This window comes from Silurus aristotelis (genome assembly GCF_946808225.1).
Source record: "Silurus aristotelis genome assembly, chromosome: 28".
Classification (NCBI taxonomy): domain Eukaryota; kingdom Metazoa; phylum Chordata; class Actinopteri; order Siluriformes; family Siluridae; genus Silurus; species Silurus aristotelis.
The window spans coordinates 6,921,779-6,939,994 of record NC_139601.1 but is presented as its reverse complement, the minus strand read 5'-3'; the positions used below and the strand labels follow the sequence as shown (position 1 = coordinate 6,939,994).

The 18,216-nt window shown below is 42.4% G+C and overlaps 1 protein-coding gene across 2 annotated transcripts in view; it reads right to left on the bottom strand.

Moving 5' to 3' along the window:
- LOC310721895 (uncharacterized protein) overlaps nt 1-5,703 on the bottom strand; it is a 60,057-nt gene extending 54,354 nt beyond the window's left edge. Inside the window, exons 1-2 of one of the 2 annotated variants that reach the window (XR_014532236.1) lie at nt 4,639-5,699; nt 1,581-2,017 (exon numbers count right to left, since the gene is read on the bottom strand). Coding sequence is in view for 1 of the 2 variants with exons in the window: in XM_083534071.1 (XP_083390197.1) it covers nt 1,581-2,017; nt 4,639-4,819 (618 nt within the window). In the remaining variant the exon portion in view is untranslated. Of the gene's footprint in view, nt 1-1,580; nt 2,018-4,638 lie in introns of both variants that reach the window. The other variant, XM_083534071.1, reaches the window with a different exon arrangement.
- Between the last annotated feature and the right edge of the window lie 12,513 nt (nt 5,704-18,216).

Here is an 18,216-nt window from a genome sequence, read left to right as displayed (position 1 = left end):
ATTAGGTCATACCAGGAAAAAAGATCTGTTTAGCATGAAAGCGCTAAAGAATCCTTGGTGCATGCGATATGGATTCTTTAGCCTTTTTTTGTCCAGCTTCAAGAGTTTTTATTAAAAGGAGACAATCCTGAGAATTCCACATATTGAGGGAGTGAATGAATGAAGGATGGAAAGAATGAAGGAATTTGGTCAATTATGCTGAAATAAGTAATAAGTTGAGTATCTTTAGAAAATGTAACACACACACACACACACACACACACACACACACACACACACACACACATTATTCCCTGTTCTAAATCATATGCCTCGATCAAGTAGTGCAATGAGATAAAATTCTTATCAACATTAATTTAAGAGACAGAGAAAAAGATAAAGAAATAACGAGGTCATGTGAGAGTGAGTGAGATATTGTAAATAATAATGAAGCTGTTGATGTTAACGCCTGGTGCTGCTGGATATATGGTGATGTGTATGTATACACACACACACACACACACACACACACACACACACAAAAACACTACTAACCAGATTCAGCACTTAAACCCCACAAAGCCATGTATGACAGTTGCATAGCTTAAAACCCGCACACCAGTGTGTCAAGTAAGCCAAATAGCACCCGACAGGGATCACTGACCGAAATGTTTAGAAGCATAACTCTGTATGAATTGGCTTTAAAACGGCACATGGAAATTACTCAAGCAGTAACGTGAAAGATATGATGCCGCTCAGCACGGTCACCAAGCAGCCTGGGTTCACGGCTTTGATAAATACACCGGATAAGCGATACAGCATGCTCTCTTGCACATATTATAGCCAGTTCGCCATACCGGAGCTACACAAGAATCGATAACAGAGCTTATGATAACAGAGTTTTTCGCTGCTACACGACATGGTCAAGTGTACCGCAGATTTTTGGAGAGATACAGACTTTACTGGAGATCAGTAAGATAATACATATTTTTAATTTAAAGACTATCTGCTTACAAGGCTGACAAATGAACCATTTATTCCACATACTCCTGTGATTGTAGTTATTAAATAAAAATGTCTTTCATATCAATTCATGCATCACCTAATATCAGTCACATATGGGTCTGGCCAACAGAGAAGAAAATGTTAAGTTTAATCTACCTAGTAGTATGATTTATTGCTATTATTTATTTATTATGATTCATTGCTTGTCTTTGTAGAATAATACAGAACACAAAAAAATTGCATATTGAGTAATTGTATATTAAATCACACACGTAATACAAAAAAAAAAAAAATCGCAATTAGATTATTTTCCCAAAATCGTTCAGCCCTAAATTAGAATTCGAGTATTCAGACAAAACATGCTATAACCTCTAATGTGGTATAATTCAGATGCACCTTATGATCAACCTGTCTGCCTGTCAACCTGCCAATCAACCTGTCCATCTACCAGTCTATCTGCAGTGATCATTAGTAGCTTTTTTAGTAAGACAATGCTTCCTGCCACACTGCAAAATAGTTTTAAAAATGGTTTCAGGAGCATAACACAGGAAAAACAGGAAGATCCTTGAAAAGATGACGAGAGTGAGGTGACCTACCTCAGCGGCATTATGCATTGAAAGTTCATCTAATCCTGTATCAAGCCCGCTGACATGACTGGAAGCAATAGCACTGCTCGGATCATCAGATGTGCCGCTCTGTGACATGCAGAAAATCTCTGCTCCCAAACCAGATTTCGATTCATTGGTTTCTTCTTTAATCTGCATACACTGATGAGCCTGGAGTAAAGGACTCTCACGGTTGTCAGTCATCTGTGGATGGAGCATTTCTTCAACTCTCTGTTCATCTTCTAGACATGCACGTGGGGAAACGGGTTCCTCAGGCACACTTGTTTGAGAAGGAGGATGAGCAGGAACTCGAGGCTCCTCTTTTGAACCACTGGGCTCTTGCTTCACCAGAACCTTCTCCCCTGGATCTTCTCGCTCCGATTCAGCACAGGGTTCTCCATGAAAGACAGACAGGCCGGGCTGTAATTCTAAAACAGAAAAAGTCAACGATATAGAATGTTATGTGATCTAAATTAAATACAAACTAGTGAAATGTATCAACGCTTGTGTTGCTTCCATGATGGAGCTGAACGAGTCTTCTACTAAAGGAGCTTAGCTGTTTCTCAATACATCAAGAAATGCTGCAAATGTTTATTATACAGAGAATTACTCTGAGTTTACAGTGTGTCCTCATTTCGCACTTACAGCTATCCCTCTGTACATCACTGTGCTGGACGCTCCTTTGTTCTTAGCTCACTGAACGACCATCCACCAGCTACTGTTAATCTCATTAAGCACTTCCACTTCACTTCCATTACATTCATTTTGATAAGGTAAAATGCACTGCCACTTTAAATCACCTTAATTCTGTGCTGGCATAAGCCATATTTACACATGCTGCACTACCAAATCTCACCCTTACATTATAGCGATTTATCTACCCATCTGTTCACCTACCTACCCATCTATTCACCTACCTACCCATCCATCTACCCATTTATTCACCTACCCAACCATCCATCTACCCACCCATCCATTCACCTACCTACCCATCCATCTACCCATCTATTCACCTACCCAACCATCCATCTACCCACCCATCCATCTGTTCACCTACCTACCCATCCATCTACCCATCTGTTCACCTACCTACCCTTCCATCTATTCACCTACCTACCCATCCATCTACCCATCTGTTCACCTACCTACCCTTCCATCTATTCACCTACCTACCCATCCATCTACCCATCTGTTCACCTACCTACCCTTCCATCTACCCAACTGTTCACCTACCTACCCATCCATCTATTCACCTACCTACCCATCCATCCATCTACCCACCCATCCATCTACCCATCTATTCACCTACCCACCCATCCATCTACCCATCTTTTCACCTACTTACCCATCCATCTACCCACCCATCCATCTGTTTACCTACCTACCCATCCATCTACCCATCTATTTACCTACCCACCCATCCATCTACCCATCTATTCACCTACCTACCCATCCATCCATCTACCCACCCATCCATCTACCCATCTATTCACCTACCCACCCATCCATCTACCCATCTATTCACCTACTTACCCATCCATCTACCCACCCATCCATCTGTTTACCTACCTACCCATCCATCTACCCATCTATTTACCTACCCACCCATCCATCTACCCATCTATTCACCTACCCACCCATCCATCTATTCACCTACCTATCTATCCCTCTACCCATCCATCTACCCATCTGTTCACCTACCTACCCATCCATCTACCCATCTATCCACCTACCAACCCATCCATCGACCCATCTATCCACCTACCCACCCATCCATCTACCCATCTATTAACAAACCTACCCATCCATCTACCCATCTATTCACCTACCTACCCATCCATCTACCCATCTATCCACCTACCCATCTATTAACAAACCTACCCATCCATCTACCCATCTATTCACCTACCTACCCATCCATCTACCCATCTATTCACCTACCCATCTACCCATCTATCTACCCATCTACTAACATACCTACCCATCTATTCACCTACCCACCCATCCATCTATTCACCTACCTACCCATCCATCTACCCATCTATTCACCTACCTATCTATCCATCTATTAACATACCTACCTATTTATCTACCCATCTATTCACCTGCGTACCTACTTATCTATCTATCCACCTACCTACCAACCCACCCATCTATTCACCTACCTACCCATCCATCTACCCATCTATTCACCTACCCATCTATTAACATACCTACCCATCTATTCACCTACCCACCCATCCATCTATTCACCTACCCACCCATCCATCTACCTATCTATTCACCTACCTACCCATCTATCTACCCATCTATTCACCTACGTTTCTATCCATCTACCCATCTATTAACATACCTACCTATTTATCTACCCATCTATTCACCTGCGTACCTACTTATCTATCTATCCACCTACCTACCAACCCACCCATCCATACATCTACCTGGGTGGGTGGGTGGACGGAAAGACAGACAGACAGACTTAACACTACCTTCCTATAAATCTGCAGTGATCATTAGTAGTAGTAACCTCTTTCAGTAAAATAATGCTCCCTGACACACTGCAAAATTGGCTCAGAAATGGTTTCAGGAACACAACACAGTTGTTGACTTGGCCTCAAATTCCGCAGATCTCAATCTGTGTGATGTTCTGTACAAACAAGTCTAATCCACAGAGGCTCCACCTCGCAAACTTACAGAACTTAAAGGATCTGCCGATACATCTTGATGCCAAATACCACACGCACCTTTAGAGCTCCGTAGAATCGATGCCTCAACAATGCACAGGTTTTTTCCAGCAAAAATGATTCCGATCGTTTTAATTGTACACGTGCATGTGTGTATGTTTTACTGATGTGTCTGCATGAATAAATACATCCATTCCTTGATTGATTAACGCATTCGCTAACCAGCTAACAGGCTTTGGCTGAATCCCAATCCCCTGTCCCTATTGGCTAATGCCCTACATACAGAAAAAAGACTGTTCTTCCATTCCCTATGTAGTGCACATATCTTTGACTCCATCGGCATTTTAAAGTGATCCCGGACTCACCTGGATAAACCTGGATCCCTGCCTCCAGCAGTCTGCTTTTCAGAAGCTCGTTTTCTTGTCTGGAGCGGGAGATTTCGTCGTGGTATTCAGTAACGGTCACTTCCACAGCCTTGAAAATCTCCTGCGCTGCCAGCATTAAGCGTTCGGTCAGAAAAATGCTCAGGGACTGCAGGTTCGTCATGGTGAGGTTCACACAGTGACGCGCAGAAACACGCTGGAAATAAGCAGCAAACTTACTAACAACAATTGACCGTATTTACCACCGTCCTTCTTCTCCTGTCCTTTCAGTCTACAATGGTGGAGTGAAATATGCTATATAGCGCCCTCACGTGGACTGGAGCAGGCGTCTGGCTAAGGATTAGACTTGGATATCCTGTAGTACTACGTTACAGCAGCAGCATGTACCCCAGACAGTAGTGGGGGAGGGAAAAAAACAGAATGTAACTAAATAATTGTAACTTAAATACATAAATACAATATTGCAGATGATGCAACATAAAGAGTGCAAACTGGCAATTCAAATAGAAAGAAAAGAAGAAGAAATGAAATGTGCAAATTGTCAGTGTATGTGTGCGTAAGGTGACTGAATAATCGGACATGTATAGTAGTTGCTATTATAATCTGCTACATAGAGGTGATTCATTGTACAGTACGATGGCACAACAGTAGGAATGATTTCAGTAGGAATGATTTCCTGAACAGTTTTTTGTGACAGCAAAGCTGAATCATCCTTTGGAGAATGAACTCCGCGGCCTCTGGGATCATGTAGAGGGTGGGATTGATTTTTCACGATTGACAGGAGTTTGTTCGGTGACCTGCTGTTTCTCACTGTCTCCATTCTGTCCAGTGTCCAATTATGTATTCGGCCTTGCGGATGATTTTATTGATCTTGCCTGCATCCCTGGCACTAATCCCTAATGCTGCTCCCCCAGCAGACCACAGCACTTTAAAGGACAATTGCCACAACAGACCGATAATAGATTTCCAGCATCCTGTTGAATACATTAGATTAGTGAATCAGTCAAGTCAAGTAGGCTTTTTTGTCAGACAAGACGTTTCCACAGGACCAAGGTGCTACATCAGACAACATAAATTAACAAAAGGAACAAGGCAACATTCAGTGCAACAAAAGCCAACATGAGACAAGGACAGACACAGTAATTGTGACACTTTAGCACCCACCAGTACGGTACAGAAGGTTGTGCACATGGATTGTCCATATAAAAAAACAAAAATAAATACATGTACATGTAAACACTTAGTTGGATGTAAACATTAGAATCAACAAGTGTGCAACCAGTTGTGGGTTTTTTTTTGCCGTTGATGTTTGTGTGTGTGTGTTTAACCCAGCCATTAGGGGGGCACAAGCCAGTGCACTCTTAGTGCCGGTCCCAAGCCTGGGTAAATGGGGAGGGTTGCGTTAGGAAGGGCATCCAGCGTAAAACATGTGCCAAATCAAATATGCGGATCACAAATGAGAATTTCATACCGGATCGGTCGAGGCCCGGGTTAACAACGACCGCCACAGGTATCGTTAGCCGACAGGGTACCGGTGGAAATTGGGCTACTGTTGGCCGAAGGAGGAGAAGGAGAGGAGGAAGACGTCTACAGAGACGGCAGGAAAAGGAGCAGTGTAGGAGAGTAGAGGTTCGGGTTGGTACTTTAAATGTTGGTACTATGACGGGTAAAGGGAGAGAGGTAGCTGATATGATGGAGAGGAGAAAGGTAGATATGCTGTGTGTTCAGGAGACCAAGTGGAAAGGGAGTAAGGCCAGGAACATTGGAGGTGGGTTTAAACTGTTTTATCATGGTGTGGATGGAAAGAGAAATGGTGTAGGGGTGATTCTGAAGGAAGAGTACAGTAAGAGTGTAGTGGAGGTGAAGAGAGTTTCTGATAGGGTGATGATCGTGAAGGTGGAGGTTGAAGGGATGATGATAAATGTCATCAGTGCCTATGCTCCACAAGTTAGCTGTGAGATGGAGGAGAAGGAAAGATTCTGGAGTGAATTAGATGAAGTGGTAGATGGTGTACCTAGGAAAGAACGATTGGTGATTGGGGCAGACTTTAATGGGCATGTAGGTGAAGGGAACAGAGGTGATGAGGAGGTGATGGGTAGGTATGGTTTTAAGGTGAGGAATGTGGAAGGGCAGATGGTGGTAGATTTTGCTAAAAGGATGGAAATGGCAGTGGTGAACACGTATTTTAAGAAGAAGGAGGATCATAGGGTGACGTATAAGAGTGGAGGAAGGTGCACACAGGTGGATTATGTTCTGTGTAGGAGATGCAACCTGAAGGAGATTGGAGACTGTAAGGTGTTGGCGGGGGACAGTGTAGCTAGACAGCATCGGATGGTGATCTGTAGGATGGTTTTGGAGGCGAAGAAGAAGAGGAGGAAAGTAAGGATTGAAGGTTCAGGGAAGAGGTCAGACAGGGGCTTGGTGGTGGTGAAGAGGTGCCGGATGATTGGGCAACTACTGCAGGAGTGATGAGGGAGGCAGCTAGAAAAGTACTTGGTGTGACATCTGGAAATAGAAAGCAAGACAAGGAGACGTGGTGGTGGAATGAGGAAGTGCAGGAGAGCATTAGGGGAAAGAGGTTGGCAAAACAGAAGTGGGATCGACAGAGTGATGAGAAAAGTAGGCAGGAGTACAAGGAGATGCGGCAGCAGGTAAAAAGGGATGTGGCGAAAGCCAAGGAAAGGGCATATGAGGAGCTGTATAAGAGGTTGGACACTAAGGAAGGAGAAAAGGATTTATACCGATTGGCCAGGCAGAGGGACCGAGCTGGGAAGGATGTACTGCAAGTTAGAGTAATAAAAGGATGGAGAGGGAAATGTGTTGACTAATGAGGAGAGTGTGTTGAGAAGATGGAGGGAGTTTTTTGAGCAGCTGATGAATGAGGAAAATCAGAGAGAGAGAAGGTTGGAGGATGTGGAGTTGGAGTTGGTGAAGCAGGATGTAGATAGGATTAGTAAGGAGGAAGTGAGAGCAGCGATTAGGAGGATGAAGAATGGAAAGTCGGTTGGACCAGATGACATACCGGTAGAAGCGTGGAGATGTTTAGGAGAGATGGCAGTGGAGTTTTTAACCAGATTGTTTAACAGGATTCTGGAAGGGGAGAGGATGCCTGAGGAATGGAGAAGGAGTGTGCTGGTACCGATCTTTAAACATAAGGGAGATGTGCAGACCTGCAGTAACTACAGGGGAATTAAGTTGATCAGTCACACCATGAAGTTATGGGAAAGAGTAGTGGAAGCCAGGCTGAGAGAAGAGGTTACCATCTGTGAGCAACAGTATGGTTTCATGCCGAGGAAGAGCACCACAGATGCCTTATTTGCTTTGAGGATGTTGATGGAGAAGTATAGAGAAGGACAGAAGGAGCTGCATTGTGTATTTGTGGATTTAGAGAAAGCGTACGACAGGGTGCCGAGAGAGGAGTTGTGGTATTGTATAAGGAAGTCAGGTGTGTCAGAGAAGTATGTGAGGGTGGTGCAGGACATGTATGAGGACAGTGTGACGGCAGTGAAGTGTGCAGTAGGTACGACAGACAGGTTCAGGGTGAAGGTTGGACTGCATCAAGGATCGGCCCTGAGCCCTTTCCTGTTTGCAGTGGTGATGGACAGGTTGACGGACGAGGTCAGACAGGAGTCTCCCTGGACTATGATGTTTGCAGATGATATTGTGATTTGTGGTGAGAGTAGAGAGCAGGTTGAGAAGAGCCTGGAGAGGTGGAGATATGCGCTTGAGAGAAGGGGAATGAAAGTCAGTAGGAGTAAGACAGAGTACATGTGTGTGAATGAGAGGGAGGGCAGTGGAGTGATGCGGTTGCAGGGAGAAGAGGTGGAGAAGGTGGAGGAGTTCAGGTACCTGGGGTCAACAGTGCAAAGTAATGGAGAGTGTGTTAGAGAAGTAAAGAAAAGAGTGCAGGCAGGGTGGAGTGGGTGGAGAAGAGTGACAGGAGTGATTTGTGATAGTAGGGCAAGAATGAAAGGGAAAGTTTATAGGACTGTGGTGAGACCTGCGATGTTGTATGGATTAGAGACTGTGGCATTGAGTAAAAGACAGGAGGTGGAGCTGGAGGTAGCAGAGCTAAAGATGTTAAGGTTTTCGTTGGGAGTGACGAGGATGGACAAGATTAGAAATGAGTTTATTAGAGGGACAGCACATGTAGGATGTTTTGGTGACAAGGTAAGGGAGGCGAGATTGAGATGGTTTGGACATGTGCAGAGAAGGGACATGAATTATATTGGTAGAAAAATGCTGAAGATGGAGCCACCAGGTAGGAGGAAAAGAGGAAGGCCAAGGAGGAGGTTCATGGATGTGGTGAGGGAAGACATGCAGGTAGTGGTATGGAGACGGATGATCCGCTGTGGCGACCCCTAATGGGAGCAGCCGAAAGAAGAAGAAGAAGATGTTTGTGTGTGTTTCAGAGAAACACATCTGGTGGCTTGTGGCAAGAATCTATTACTCAGTTTGGATGTGAGGCCTGAATGCTTCTGTACCACTTTTCAGAAAGCAGGAGATCAAGAGTGTGTGTGAGGGGTGTATGTGGTCAGCCACAACGCTGGTTGCTTTAAAGGATGGAGCATGTGGTGTAAATAAATTGCAAATAAAACAGCACTATTATGTCTTCTTGTCAGTATTTCGAAGCAATTATAGGAACCATTTGACAAAAAAAAAAAAAAATCAACTGTGTTGTGTAAATATTTTGAATTAGCACCTCTAGTAGTATTTATTTATTAAATTATTTCTTACAGTCGAATCTTTGCCGGTGTTATGAAATGAGGGCATGCCATCGCTATTCCATTTTGCTTATTTGTGGTCTGATTTCACATAGAACCACCAGTTTTCTCTCAGTAAGGTTATATACAGCCCATTATAATAATCTCATAAATAAAAATGTGACTAGAGAGGAGCTTTCCATGATCCATGCCACCCCCCACACACACACATATACACACACACACACACGCCCACACACAATTTAACTATCACTTGAATATAGTCAAAGACTTGATCAATCTGATTTGACTATGGAAATCCTTAGTTGAGGACACTCCTATTGGCAGGCCATCAGGGGCAGCAAGGCCTCCTCTGCTGGTCTAAACTATCAGAATAATTGACTTACATTTTAGTGTTTTTTTGTCCAAATGTCCAAATAATATGTGTTCAATTACTCCTAATAATCTATTCTTTTCATTTCTTAGCTTCATTTCTTAGCTTGCACTGCTTCAAGGGGCAGCTCAACCAAGTGTAAGTTTATTTAAGAGTTTCTAACCAATCAGAATTCAGCCGTCACATCAGGTGTTTCTGGGGTCAAAGGGACCTGACGTAAGGCCTTCAGAAATCAGCACTGTTGGGCTCTTTTATCTTACAAATAATTTTGCATGAAGCTGTTGCTTTAACCGATCAGATTGCAAGCTGAAATCACTGGGGGCTATCTAGAAAACGTCCAAAAAAGATCAGCATTTTTATGTCCTTTGATTGGGTGATCCGAGAGCGCACTAGTCAGAGCTTACATATTTAGCAAACTGCACAATTTCACCTATTTTTATGTGGATTTAATAGCTGTTTTATTTTTATTACACAATGGCTGACAGAGGATAAGAAATGCAGATATATGTATGTAACAGGTATGGGAGTTGTTATAATTCATTTTCTATGTAGAATTATATAAAAAAAAGGCAAAATGTTCATATGTGTACCAGATATGCCAATTTGTGTGCATTGTCCCCTTTAATTTCTCTCACTCCAGTGTTATTCTTCACTTCCCGCTGTTGCACCGCCTTTTCCCTTTTATATGGGATAGGTAGGTTTCTAATGAACTCTGATGAATCCAATTACATCTTTGTCTTAAACAAATTATTGACAAGTATTGACAATTCTGGTCAATTTCCTGTCCTTGAAGTTGAAGCATGTGCTAATTGCAGTGCATTCACTTTGCAGAAACAAGAAAGGGTAAATTCACACTCTGTAAAAGTGCTTTTTGTGCCTTATCAGCAGTGGTGGACAGTAGTGAAGTAAAATTAATATGTACTGTATTTAAATAGGTTTTTTTTGTATCTGTACTCTATTGAATTTCCATTTGAGGGGACTTTTTCTTTCACTTAACTACATTTCAAAGTCAAATACCATATTTTTTCCTCAACTACATTTTGCGAAATCAGTTGCAGCAGGCCACCAATCAGTGCAGAGCGCACACTCTGTTTCAAACTTGTTTTAATTAGTGTTTGGTGGTATCTACTTATCACCAACATACAGTTAAGCATCAGTTCTGCAACAAGCAGAACTTTAATGAGAGGAATAAATGACGGAAGAAACTCCTGACTCGAACTTGCCACAACTTTTTCTGTTCATGCATACTCCTCAATCTTCTGTTCAACTGAATGAGCTATACAGTGGGTACGGAAAGTATTCAGACCCCCTTAAATTTTTCACTTTTTGTTGTATTGCAGCCATTTGCTAAAATCATTTAAGTTCATTTCTTTTCCTCATGAATGTACACATAGCACCCCATACTGACAGAAAAACACAGAATTGTTGACCTTTTTGCAGATTTATTAAAAAAGAAAAACTGAAATATCACATGGTCCTAAGTATTCAGACCCTTTGCTGTGACACTCATATATTTAACTCAGGTGCTCTCCATTTCTTCTGATCATCCTTGAGATGGTTCTACACCTTCATTTGAGTCCAGAAATTTTTGATTATACTGATTGGACTTGATTAGGAAAGCCACACACCTGTTTATATAAGACCTTACAGATCACAGAGAGGTAAAGAAGAACCCAAAGATCACTGTGGCTGAGCTCCAGAGATGCAGTCGGGAGATGGAAGAAAGTTTTAGAAAGTCAACCATCACTGCAGCCCTTCACCAGTGGGGCTTTATAGCAGAGTGGCCCGACGGAAGCCTCTCCTCAGTGCAGGACACATGAAAACCCGCATGGAGTTCTCCAAGATGGTGAGAAATAAGATTCTCTGGTCTGATGAGACCAAGATAGAACTTTTTGGCCTTAATTCTAAGCGGTATGTGTGGAGAAAACCAGGCACTGCTCATCACTTGTCCAATACAGTCTCAACAGTGAAGCATGGTGGTGGCAGCATCATGCTGTGTGGGTGTTTTTCAGCTTCAGGGACAGGACGACTGGTTGCAATCAAGGGAAAGATGAATGCGGCCAAGGACAGGGATATCCTGGACGAAAACCTTCTCCAGAGTGCTTTGGACCTCAGACTGGGCTGAAGGTTTACCTTCCAACAAGACAATGACCCTAAGCACACAGCTAAAATAACGAAGGAGTGGCTTCACAACAACTCTGTGACTGTTCTTAAATGGCCCAGCCAGAGCCCTGACTTAAACCCAATTGAGCATCTCTGGAGAGACCTAAAAATAGCTGTCCACCAACGTTTACCGTCCAACCTGACAGAACTGGAGAGGATCTGCAAGGAGGAATGGCAGAGGATCCCCAAATCCAGGTGTGAAAGTCTTGTTGCATCTTTCCCAAAAAGACTCCTGGCTGTTTTAGATCAAAAGGGGGCTTCTACTAAATACTGAGCAAAGGGTCTGAATACTTAGGACCATGTGATATTTCAGTTTTTCTTTTTTAATAAATCTGCAACAGTGTCAACAATTCTGTGTTTTTCTGTCAGTATGGGGTGCTATGTGTACATTAATGAGGAAAAGAAATGAACTTAAATGATTTTAGCAAATGGCTGCAAAATAAAAAAGAGTGAAAAATTTAAGGGGGTCTGAATACTTTCCGTACATTGGTAATTGTAATTTAGTTGTACTTACATTTACTTTTACTTTTACCTAAATAGAAGTGCTGTCCACTAAAAAGCTCACAGTAGCAATATTGGTTTAAGAACAGCACAACCTTTAACCTTTTTAGAGAGGGATTACTATAAGAGTTAGTTCAGCGAAGGCAATTAGGTTTTTTACATAGATTCGATTTTTTAGTAGTACTTTTAAGTAGGTCTTCAGTTTTCATCTGAAGTGATTCAGTGATTCAGCTGTTTGGATTATCAAGAGAAGTTTACGAGTGTCAGGACAGGATCTTTTTTGGTGTTGCATCATCCATCAAAAGACACATCGGTGCAGAATAGGGCTTGATAGATGTCTTGGCTCCTACTGTGGCAAGCCATTCTACAGAGAAGCATCTCTTTATCATGGATATTACTTCAAAGCATATTACTACAGAAGGTCTGTTACTGCTACTGCCTGGGTGTCATCATACTGTACATTTTCTGTAACATCACCCCTCCTAGTGGTGTAAGTGTGGAGATCATCTCTAAGTTCCTTTCCAAATACAAATAATCCTATTATAAGTTCTGTATCTTGTGACGTTATAGTTAAAATGTTGGACTTCTGATCGCAAGTTCATGAATCCAAATCCCAGCACCACCAAGATGTCATTGCTGAGTCCTCAACCGAGGGCCCTTAACCCTCAAACCGCTCATTTGTATAAATGAGATAATTGCGCCTGCCAAAAATCAATGTATCAAATTTAGTCATTCAGTTCCAGCTCAATGAAAAGCTTTTAGGAAAGATGGCTGTACGAATGTGTCACTTCATAGACGTAATAGATTAATATTTTCTGTACTGATGTATCAAGAGAATTCATTCTCACATTAATCCTTTTCCATCCATTATGAAAGAATTTGGTATCGTATCTAAAAGGAAAAAGTGGTATTGCCTATCTCTAGTTCATAGGGCAGCACATTTACATTATGTACAGTATACAGTACAAGCTATTACTATTTTTTGTAAATCTATTACATTTTATTAATATATAATTGTATAATGCCTAAATTATATTAATTGAAAATGTTCTGGACTGGACATAGAATGATTATATTTCTTTTTTTTTTTTTTTAACTCTCTCCCACACTCACACAGTATATACAGTAGTGGTGTAACAATATTTGAATCCAGATTGTGATTGACAGTTTCATTTTATTTTTTGCATTTTGACCATTTCAAAAGAGAATAGTTGTCTCATTTTTCACACACACACACACACACACACACACACACACACACACACACACACACACACACACACACACACACACAAATGCCCTGTTACAGTATACGTTCAAGGAGTTTGTGTAGTACAGTGCTGAGTGGCGAATAGTGAAGAATAAGTCATTGTTTGACAGAAGCAGCTGTCCTCTCAGCTCCTCCTCATGACAGGCCCTGCTCAGCCACCTGCCCCTCGTTCTCCAACTATGGTAGCAAACTCTTTCTCTCCAGCCCACCTCACATTACTGCCCAAACACTGCTGCCTCTGTGGCACGTGTGCTGAAAAATCTTCCAATTCTTGTATTTGACAGAGGAATTCTTCCATAAAATAGATTATGTTGGAACAGCTGTCATTATTTGTTAGATAGACGAGTTGCTAGAAAAAAATTTAATATTTTGTATGCTAGCTAACGGGTGTCAAATGAACTAGCATTTAACACATCCAGCTAAACCTGGCAGACAGCACTTCAAAGCTAAATATATGTGGTGGTTCCAAAAATTACTAAATAAATAAATGTGGGAAATTAAAAGAAATTATGAATAAATAAATTATATCAGAGTAACACTGAACTTACAACAAGTGAATGTATGCTTTGAAGACACTGTATAGTGTCTTATCTGTGACGACCAATGTTCTCTGCTCAGCCTTGAACGATACACTGATTGCTTGATTGTTCTCCCTCGGGAAGTGTTCACCTGTTTGGGGAGGAGGATGCGCTGTTTAGACTCAGAGACTCAGATGGTGAAGAAGCAGCTCTGTGTCCTGTGTTTTATTAATCATTCACATCTCACCTCATCAGGTGGTGAGGGCGCTACATTTTGGAGGCACCGCTGGGATAAATGCAGTGTGAGTTGGCTTCCAGTAATAAATGTCCGCTTCCACAGCCATTCACCCTACTACTCAGCCCAGCTCAGCTCACTTTACACACATTGAGAGACTGAGTAACTAATGGGTCACATAGAGGATTTGAAGCTTGAAGTGATAGGAGCAGTATGTGCTCTTTAATGAGAAAATTTGATTGAACAATGCGCCTTTCTAGGGATCGAGTGTGTAGATGCCAGTAGCAAAAGCCGGTAATTTCTTGTTTCTGTAATTGTGAGACATGTAGAGCAAGAGGCTGCATGTGAATTGGAAGATGCTGGCATGTCTGAGCTCTTGTATTTAAAAGACAAAATCTTTAAATTCAGAAGATTAATGAAAACAGTGATTCAGAACTAAACGTAGCACAGACCAGTAGCAGAAACTACAGAACAGGATAAGCTGCCGGAAGAGAATGACACTCTACAGTTAGCTTGCTTCTAATTTAATAGAGCATAAACAGAGAGCAGTTAACCATACACCACAACCCACAGGTACACAACAGAACCTAATCACTATACAAGGTCCTGCTACTTTGCAGAATCAAAATGTCCAGCCAGACACAAGCTCCCAGTTGCAGTTAGTGACATGCAGGCCAGTCATGTCCACCTGGAGCAGAGAATTTCAGATATCAGGACAGGTAGGTGAACATGGACAAAAAGATAAGCTCACCTTTTCAAATATCAGTACATTCAGTAAAGACCAGTGAAGTCTCTTCTGAAAAGAAAAAAATATATCATGTTATACAAGCACAGAAAAACGTGAGCCTGACATCTTAAGTGAATTAAAGGAAATGCCTTTTTACACAGTGTTTTACTCATGTGAGAGATCAGACTGTCATGTCACCGCCTCAATCTGCATATCCATGTGAAGTTTATGTACTGCCATAAGGCTAATTCATGTGGTAGACCATCAACGCGTGTGAGAAAATGCTTGGCATGTCGGTTGAATGTGTACTCACTGTTATAAGTGTAGCAGTAGCGATCATTTCATGGTTGGCTGTAGAGCACAGGGACCAGCTTGTACAGAGAGCAGCCGTTAAACCAGACCGGGTCACGACTGCGGGACAAGAAGTGACCAGTTATGCAATGATGTCCCCACCCAGCTCTGCACAGTGTGGTATCATAGGTTCTAGCCTTAGACTATGACAATGTGTTGCCTGTAAAAAAACATTATATTCCTGACCAAAGGAAGTTGTATCATCAGGGCTACATGGCCAAGGAGAGCAGACCCTTAACAGCTTTGTGACCCCTTTGGGGTTATATAAGTGGATTAGGGTACCTGTTTGGCCTGATCAACGCACCCTCAGCTTTCCAGCGTTGCATGGACCAGTGTCTTGGCGAGCTAAGATATACTATCCGCTTTCCTTACCTAGATGACACATTAGTTTTTAATCGAACCTTTGAAGATCATGTGGTTGATGTAGGGAAAGTCCTGCTAAGGTTAAGACGACATGGAATAAAACTAAAGCCTGGCCAGTGCGAATTGTTCAAATGTGAGGTGCGTTACCTTGGGAGGATTGTCTCTTTGGAAGGTAGTAAGATGGATCCAGCTGATACATATGCCGTGAGAAACCTGAAAGATAAAAGACCAAACCAAGTGGGACAGTTAAGAACAGTCAAGGGCCTGTTATGCTACTATCAACAGTATATAGGGATGTAGGGATTTCTCTAAAATTTGAGAGTCCATTGTTTGGTCTGCTGAAAGACACTGAAACAAGAAAGAAATAATGTAAGTAGACAAGAAACTGACAGGATAAAGGAAAAAGTGAGTACCTTCTCATAGACCGATTGTGTGGACGGACAAGCACCAGGATATATTGGAGGGGCTGATAGACTGTTTGGTTGAGCCACCTGACTTGCGTTCCCAGACTTTTCACATCCATTCGTACTTCATACGGACGCATCCTATCAGGGTTTTGGGGGAAGTTCTATCTATAGGAAGCAAGGTGAAAAGCTTAGAGTTATTGTTTATGGCTCCCCGGCACTGACAGTCCCCACTCATGGAAATTGGAGTTTCTTACCCTGAAGTGGGCTGTCATGGAAAAACATAGGGAATGTTTGTACTATGCTCCTACGTTTACTGTGTACAGTGACAATAACCCTCTCACTTACACCTTAACCAGTGCAAAGCTAAAGATGGGTGGCAGAACTGGAGGATTTTCGTTTTAATATCAAATACAACACAGAAAAGAAGATGTGGACAAAGATAGCCTATCAAGAATGCCTTTGGATATTGAGACAGTGATGAAAGAATGCACAGAGGAATTACTATCTGACTCTGTCGAAGCGACCATTCAGTCAGCTTGCAGAGGAGTTTGCCATTAGAGATTTGACCTCGGTGAAGAAGGAAGAAAAAAGGAGCCAGTGAAAAGACAAAACCAGTAGGTAGATGTGAATGAGTCCCAGAAGAGGAAGAGGAGGAAGCTTATCCTTACTATTGTTACCAACCTGCAGATTAGCCCCAGCAACCTGGGCAAGAAGGCATTGAGCTGGGAGAGAAAAGTGTACCTGAGGTCCAGTGTCTAAACCTGCAGAAGGAAACAGAGGATTAGTAAGTGAAGACTTACCAGCTATCCGGTCCAGTGAACCTGAAGAGGAAACTCAAAAAATTAGTGAAGAGGCAGAAAAGGATTGTGGAAAAGGAGTTCAAATAAAAAATAAGGAAATGCCTCAACAGGCAGTTGGTGTGATGGAAAATGAACAACCTGGAGGGAGACCTGATGACATTTAGGATGTACTGGTAACACCGGTTGAGAATGACAGGGAGACAGATCAGGAATACAGAAGGCCTAAGAGAGAAAGGAGACCACCAAAGACATTTACTGGATACTCTGGCATGTTATAGGGCATACAAACCAATAGCGTTTCAATCCATGCCATATAAACTTTCTTTCGGCTTCTCCCGTTAGGGGTCGCCACAGCAGCTCCTCCGCAAATTTGATTTGGCACATGTTTTACGCTGGATGCCCTTCCTAACGCAACCCTCCCCAATTTATCCGGGCTTGGGACCGGCACTAAGAGTGGCTGGGGATGGTTCCCTGACCGGGGATCGAACCCGGGTCGCAGCGGTGAGAGCGCTGCATCTTAACCACTAGACCACCAGGGGACCTTCAATCCATGCCATATGACATGCAGAATTTAACTCCACAGACTTACCTAGTGCAACAGTCTGAGCCAGCATACTCGTACGTCTATTGAAGTGAATGAAGTAATGGAGAAAAAAGAATGAAGCTCAAAGAAGGAAGACTACGTAGTTTCCAACATATGCCTCTATTCATGACATGCATTACACAAGTACAGGTAGTCGTCGACTTACAACCTATGCAACTTACGACCATTCAACTTTACGACCACAATCGCTAGCCAACCAAAATCCTAGCTGACCAAATCGCTAGCTGACCAAATCGTGTTATGACAGTGCGTACCAGCTTCCGGGATCATTTCACAGTACTGTACATATAGCCTACTCTACTTATGACCAAATCGTGTTAGAGACCAGTCTGTCGGTCCCGATCGTGGTCGTAAGTCGACGACTACCTGTAATGGGAGAATTCATACAGACAGGAGGGCATTGAAATCACAAGGTATTGTCAGGAGAAATTATATATTGTAGTTGGGTTGAGAAAAGGGAGAGTAATGTCGGGCTGACATTTATTTTGACGGGGAAAGTGTGCTGGTTCCAAAAATTAATAAAT